The 7,178-nt window shown below is 38.7% G+C and overlaps 2 protein-coding genes across 2 annotated transcripts in view; both read right to left on the reverse strand.

The window, feature by feature from the left end:
- The window catches only part of LOC145438036 (uncharacterized), a 122,523-nt gene that overhangs the window by 38,637 nt on the left and 76,708 nt on the right, over positions 1-7,178 (reverse strand). The gene's annotated exons all lie outside the window — the stretch shown is intronic.
- LOC145437757 (uncharacterized) lies at positions 740-6,758 on the reverse strand. The gene is made up of 5 exons (XM_080315050.1): positions 6,414-6,758; positions 4,862-4,903; positions 4,654-4,800; positions 2,970-3,122; positions 740-1,258 (listed from the first exon to the last, which is right to left on the reverse strand). The coding sequence occupies exons 1-5, from the start codon at positions 6,597-6,599 to the stop codon at positions 1,109-1,111; spliced, it is 678 nt and encodes a 225-aa protein (XP_080171176.1). The 5' UTR covers positions 6,600-6,758; the 3' UTR covers positions 740-1,108.

The raw sequence follows: 7,178 nt of genomic DNA on the forward strand, positions 1-7,178 counted from the left end.
GTGATTATACAACAGGCACTCTGAGCAAAATGAGTGTCTATTCACACCTTAAAGGTGGCGCACGAAAACACAACCTAAGTCAGAATTACATCGCGGTTATATACCTTCCTACTTCCCCACGTACAAGCGTCATCTGGATTCAATTTGGATTTGATTTATACCGTGATGTAAGTCGGAGGTATAAGTTCTGGTGTACCCGTGTGTGAATGTGAATACAATTGAATAGTATATTGAAGTTCTGTACCTCCAAGAAGCTCTTCGAATACACGCTTTTTCGTTAAGAGTGTATGTAGCATACAAAGTAATTTCCAAAGAAATGAGACCAAGACAGCGCTAATTACACAATATACATGTACCAAGTTGCAATGATATTGTATCGAAAGTTTATAAAAAAAAATTAGACCAAGACAGAGATAATTACGCATTACCCACGTAGCAATGAGAGTCTGTGCTGCTGCATCATGTGAAGTAATTACTAAAGAAATGGGAAGAATACTGAGGTGGCGACCATAAAGTGCGGTCGTGAAGAAACGTGTAACAGAAATTTAGGAAAGGATTAAGAGTAGATGACGTACATCCACGATACCACAGAGATAGCTAGAGTGAAATGGGACTACTTGTGAAAATCTGTTAGCTGCTTTGCTAATATAGTGGCTTTCGCAAAAAATGATTGCTGTCGATCATGTTTTACCACTGTTAACTTCAATTTGATATCTCATTATACTTACAGCGCAGTGTCCCTTCGATGTCTTTGAAGAGACTCTTTATTTAATATACAGAACTTCAATATGCAATTAAATAATATCTTGATACTGAAATGAACCCGAATATTTTCGGCTGGCACTCGTCAGGGGTAATCGTCAGCAACTAGTAGAGAATTGAAAAGAACTTTGTATATCAACAATTGTATCACAAATTATGATCGGCACGAAAATGTACTATTTTTAGATGACACACGAACTCCTTCTGTTGGCCCAAACTCTAGGTCGACGAATTTTGATGAAATTCAATTCCTTTAATGTTTTTTTAATATATTTGAATATTAGAGTCTTTTACTGGAATAAAATCATAATATTAATAAACAGATTTTCATTTTTCGTCTATAGCTTCATTGTTTCGTGTTGCTTGCGACATAAGCGAGCACCATCGCCGCTTTGATAGTCGCCCTGCGGTCTCGAGCACGTTGCTCATCTTCATCGTAACCATCTTCGTCTATGATGCTCTGGAAGTTGTCTGCGATGGCCGACTTCTCGGCTAACTGAATAAAACACAATTTCGAAAGACAGAGTCACCAACTTTAACTTGCATGTTGAGGTATATCCGTCATTTTGACATCGCTTCGATAAGGATAACTCAAATTCTTACCGAACTAGAGTTACCAAATTATTGAACTATCAAAATAATAACAACTAACAAACAAATTATCAAGCCCAACTTGTCAAATTTTCGAACGGGAATCAAAGATTCTAGCGATGTGTGATCGCATGGCGTACCAAGGCGTAAGCTACTATGTATCGTAGCACTTCTAGTTTGTTAGCGTACTCGAGTACTTTTGTCTACTTCCAATATTTATTGCAGTGGTTATGTTTTATAGCACTTTCTCTTTTATACGTAACAGTTCTCTAAAGGCTGCTGCACACTGGCTTTGCGACACGACTAAAACAGGTAATTCCCCGATCATGTCGCGCTCAAGATCGCGGTAGTTGCGTTCTGCTGCACACTGGGACACCGAGTCGTAACGTATCATTATCTGTTCTGTACCAACTTGATGATTTCGTAACAGTATAGGTTCTTGGTTATTACTATTGAAGAACACATCGAGATACTTCCTACACATATGTGTTTTCTATGTGTACTGACAGCATTTTGCTGATGCTCTGAATTTTGATAAGGAATACACCATAATGCCACTAAGATATTCGAAAACTCAGTTTAATATTTCAACTCAAGACGCAGATGCACAATATACAGTACCCAAGATACAAAGAATATAAACAAGGTGTCTGATCGTTGAAACGTCCTGACAAAGTCCATCAATCAGATATCTTTATATTATATATGCCTACTCTTCTTGGCCTACCGGTACTTTCGTAATGTCAAGCATATCAGTGGCATTGGCGGGCTAGCGGTCATGTTCTCTGTTATTCATCTTTTATTGTGAACATATAGTAATCTAATTATCAAATATATCTTCATTTCGTTCTTCCAACTTTAACTTATTAACTTGAGGTTGAATCATTCTTTTTCTGGGCTTGTTGGATACTATGTTGGATACAGTGGTCAATCCCACACAGCCTTCACCATGTAATCCAAGATAAATTACGCATCTGGTACACGAGAATGTTAAATTAGGAAGTTTAACGATCGAAAAGATTGCAACAGCACCGTCGAAATAAGAGCGCGTGCCTATTTTTTACTGCGACTGAGCCCGCAACTCGCCGACGCTTTGTTGCGTAGTCTGGCGACGCGGTGTGCATGGTTTTGTCACAGACAGGCGCGATTCTCTCGTTTTGTCGTGTCGCGAGAGCCAGTGTGCAGCAGCCTTAAGCTTACTTTCAAAACTTTTTACGCCTTTGTAAAGTAGGCAGTGGTTTTTTTTCACTTTAATGAATAAGAATTTGCATTCCAACCTGGTAAAATATCCCCAGTATCACGGTGACTTTATAAAAGTGTATATTTTCGAAAACTGCACCTATTTGTAGCGCCATAGTGATTTCGCATTGGTCGCGAAACTTATTTTGCGATTTCTAACGCATACGTCACCGATTAGCTGCTAAACGTATGCGATCGCATCGACTGAATCTCCCTTTTGAAACAACTTTCTTGAGTAGTTTTGGTATGGTGTGGAATTCGTCGCTTATACTTGCAATCGAGTATTACTTCAATTTTTGCTAGAGTTCTAACGTTTACTTTATACTATGTCCACGTGTGACGACGCCATCAGAGACTAAATTGTCGACGCTACTCACTTTTATCAGGTCGCTTCTTAGGTCAGCGTGTTCTGTTATGAGAACCTTGATGCCATTTTCGAATATCTTGTTCCGATCGATCAGGATTCTCATTCTTTCGTCAAAATCGATTCTCGATCGCTGTAGCGCGTCGTTCTGGTCGCGTAGTTCGTTCTGACAAGTAAACATAAATATATTAATCGATTATTTTATTTCATAGGCTTTTGGATGTACAAAACTTCAATATTGCATGTTGGTATTGTCAAAATTATTCCACTCGAAGCTTTTTCTCTGACTCTTACAACGAGCGGACGTAACTATATGCGGTTAACCAAATTCGAAACATAGGAACTAGGGATGGTGTGAACGTGAGGTTCACGTTCGCGTTCTGTGGGTGAACCTCAGAAATTTAGAGGTTCGCGTTCACAAACGAACCTTGGTAGGTTCTGCACTGTGAACCCTTTTCATAGATTACAATTTTTCACGTCATTATATAACATCTTCGGTCGAAATTCTTTGCATTTCAACTTCGCACCACTCTATGCATGGCGCTGGTAGCATATAAAAATCAACACCAACCGGGCATGCACCTGCCAATCTCAAACATTTTGCTTGCTTTGTTACAAAAGTTTACTCGAAATATCTAGCTTTCCGTTTGTGAATATTTAGTGACTCTCTGCTGCGAGTTTGACCCGCAACCACACAACATCAATAGCGAAATACACTACATGTAAGTAGTCAGCGCATGATGCTTATTCAATCAATCAATCAATGAAATTGATGTTGTTGTCTGTTGCAAAAAATCTAGCAAGAGCATGGGGTCCAACTCGATTTCATATGTCTATTGTATCATAAAAACCAAATCCGGGCGATTGGAGTGTTGGCTACTGCTGTATAACTTGTTAATAGGGTAAAACCACTGAGCTATATAAATACCCGTTTTACACTCTGCTCAATATCAACGTAGCAATTCTCAGGCACCGAATACATTGTCCGGTCTGTCCTAGACCGTTAAGGCGTAACTTATATTCCCTTTCAAGTCCTCGTCAAAATTGTTGGCAAAACGACGGAAGATATTGATTTTATGGGATTATTTATAGGATATTTATTATCATTTGATTGCCCCAGTTGATACATTTGGCGACGTTTAAAACGTCAATATGTACTTCGATCAGCATTGTGGCACTATGTGGCCATTCATACAAGCTATCACTTCACTGAAAAGTAGGGTTGGAATTTGCAATATGACGTCACGAGGTTCACGTTCGCGTTCACACAGAACCTTTCAAAAAGGTTCGCGTTCACACGAACCTGAACCTTTCAGAGGTTCACACCATCCCTAATAGGAACCATACATGATACCTTTATATTTTGTCGACTACGCCTATCTCATTGCAGTGCGTTGACCACGACATCGCAGAAATTTAATTTCCTCTAACTTGCGTAGCTTTGTGCTACATGTTCGTATGCTGCGATACGACCAATGGAGGTTTACCTATACAGCCTATCACAGTTGAAAATGGTATCGAAACTATAATTCTCGTTGACAGATTAACTCTTAGTGGCACGGTGCGTACAATTTTAGTACTCGTAAAATATCATCTCTTACTACTGGACTGGAATCATCGAGTCCAGGACTAATTGTTTGTCACAATCCATTGTTGGGTCAACAAATCGATTGCATTGTTCGATTTAAATCACTCACGTTGTTTTCGATCAACTTCACGACTTTTGCCAAAGCTTGCTTGTACTTTTCCATCCGTTCTTCCGCCTTAGCTTTCCAAGCGATCGCAGATTCCCTGTGGAGCTCAACGTTTTCGGCCAAGTTCCTGTTTTGTTGTAACACCAGTTCCTGTACAAACGACCGCCTGATAATTCCCAACTGTTGCCGTACGATGAGTTATGATACTCACATTTTTCATTTCCATGATTGACATTCGACTGCTCATATCGCCCTGGCAAGTGGAAATGTGATGTAAATTCTGTGCGTTTAAGTGAATTTAACAATTGCACAATCCACACGTATGGTAGATATCGATGTTCGAACAGGACAAATGATTCGAAGATGAGAGAGAGAGAGAGAGAGAACCTTTATTTGTATACATTACATATCAACATAACACTACAAAAATGTAACAGTGAAATGCGACATGCAAGGTAGACGGGAGGCTCGATATGACATAGTCTTCAGACCCGAGCCACCCGGGACAGGAGCAATTTTCACGGTCGATAAGTAATGAAAAAAACAACTAAAATAAACTAACGAACGAAAGGAAAAATAAGACACAGTATCATGGACCAATTTGAAATACAACGCAAATACAATTTAGCGGTAGTTAGAGATAAGAGAATGAAAAAATTGTTTTTTAAAAGCACAAGAGTCTAAATTGCGGAGATTAGGTGGCAGCTTATTCCAAACATTGACACCAATAAAACTGATTGAATTTTGCACTAGACTGGTAGAGTGGTGTTGCACAGACAGAGACAAGTTAGAAGAAAATCTGGTATGATGTTGGTGGGTATCTGAAGGTATCTTGAACAGATTATCAAAATATAGTGGCAGTTCACCTTGATGATAGCTATGCATAAATTTCATTACCTCAAATTTGAAAATGTCTTCCTGCACTTTCAATATTCTAACGCTACGATACATGCTATTACAATTCTCATATCTAGATTTCGACAGAGAATTCGTATGGCTCGGTTTTGCAAGACTTGCAATTTCTGCAGATGTTTTTTCGCAGCAGGTCCCCAAACTAGGATCCCATAAATGAGATAGCAGTGAATTAAGGCATAGTAGACTGATCTGAGAGTTTGATGAGTAATTAAATTTTTAAGGCGATAGAGAGCCCCGACACCACGCGAGATTTTAGTTTTTATATTGTTGATATGATCAGACCATCCGAGTTTATCATCAATGATAATGCCAAGATATCTAACAGTTTTATGTGTATCAAGATGTAACACATTTACTCGTGTATTCAAACTGTTGTTCTGTTCACAAGCCTGGCGAACCCCCAATTTTCAACTAGTCCCAGAAAATCTACCACATTAGGCCTACATATCTAATACATTACAATATAATACTGGCACACGAAAAAGAACTGTGCCTCAACAAGTGTCAAACAAATGTGATTTTCACGTAAAACAAAAATATAATGAATGTTTCACTGCAAATCAGTGTGACTTATGCGGTATGTCTTGACCACTGATTCATATAGCTTAGTAGACTAGTTTTCAAAGTTCATCGCGATAGACAGCTGAAGCATAGGACCAACATTATTACCTCTATCTAGAAATTGAATATTGTATTCATATTAACATAAACCCGAATATTTTCGGCTGACACTAGTCACGACTGGCTCAGGAGTAATCGTCAGCTATAGGCTACTTGTGCAGAATTGGAAAGAACATTGCATATCAATAATCGTAATCAACCGCTATATATCATTGCACGAGACTTACCATTTCTTTCTTGAATAGTTCCGACAATTTGTCAATTCCCTGCAGGATCGCAGATTGCTCACAATCTGATTGATGGTTTGCTTTCTGAGGCTTCAAGTTCTGTCTCATTTGTGTCCTTTGGTGATTTCCATTCAAGCCTTGCTGGCTTTTATACCGATTTCGGTGATTATGTCCGCTTATGTACATGATTGTCCGAATTATATAGCCACCACCAGTAATTCAAGCACACCTGCTAAGATTTTACAATTCTTTCCAAAATGGAGTTAGCGTTACGTCGATATATCAAGTTAAAAATTAGTCTATCGACTACTGTATAGCATTACCAAACTGCTAGGCGTTTGAAACTTCTCTTAAGCTAAAGGTTCCAAGCAGACAGGAGTATAACTCAAGTAAGAAGACGCAATTATCGGAACTATATTGCAATGAATATGATAACATGTGGTAGAGTTACACACGATTGTGTTTTGGACGCACGTCGTAATGGATCGGATGCGTCACAATGGATGAAATTTGATGCCTATTACAATTACGCCACTATGTTACTGAAATTAATGTAACCTTACAAGAGTATTCTGTGCTATTTATATACACGAAGGGTGGATAGCATTCTGTTTGATTGTGATCAACCGAAATTTTACATAAGGATTGCAGATTATCATCACACATGATGTCATAATTCAAGTCATTAAGCAGCGTTATTAAGATGAAGACTACAAATAAGGAATGCTGTAGGTGTATTTACCCGATTGCAACCATAACCTGGGG

This window comes from Botryllus schlosseri, chromosome 4 (genome assembly GCF_051294905.1).
Source record: "Botryllus schlosseri isolate E-star chromosome 4, Bs_hap1, whole genome shotgun sequence".
Taxonomy (NCBI): domain Eukaryota; kingdom Metazoa; phylum Chordata; class Ascidiacea; order Stolidobranchia; family Styelidae; genus Botryllus; species Botryllus schlosseri.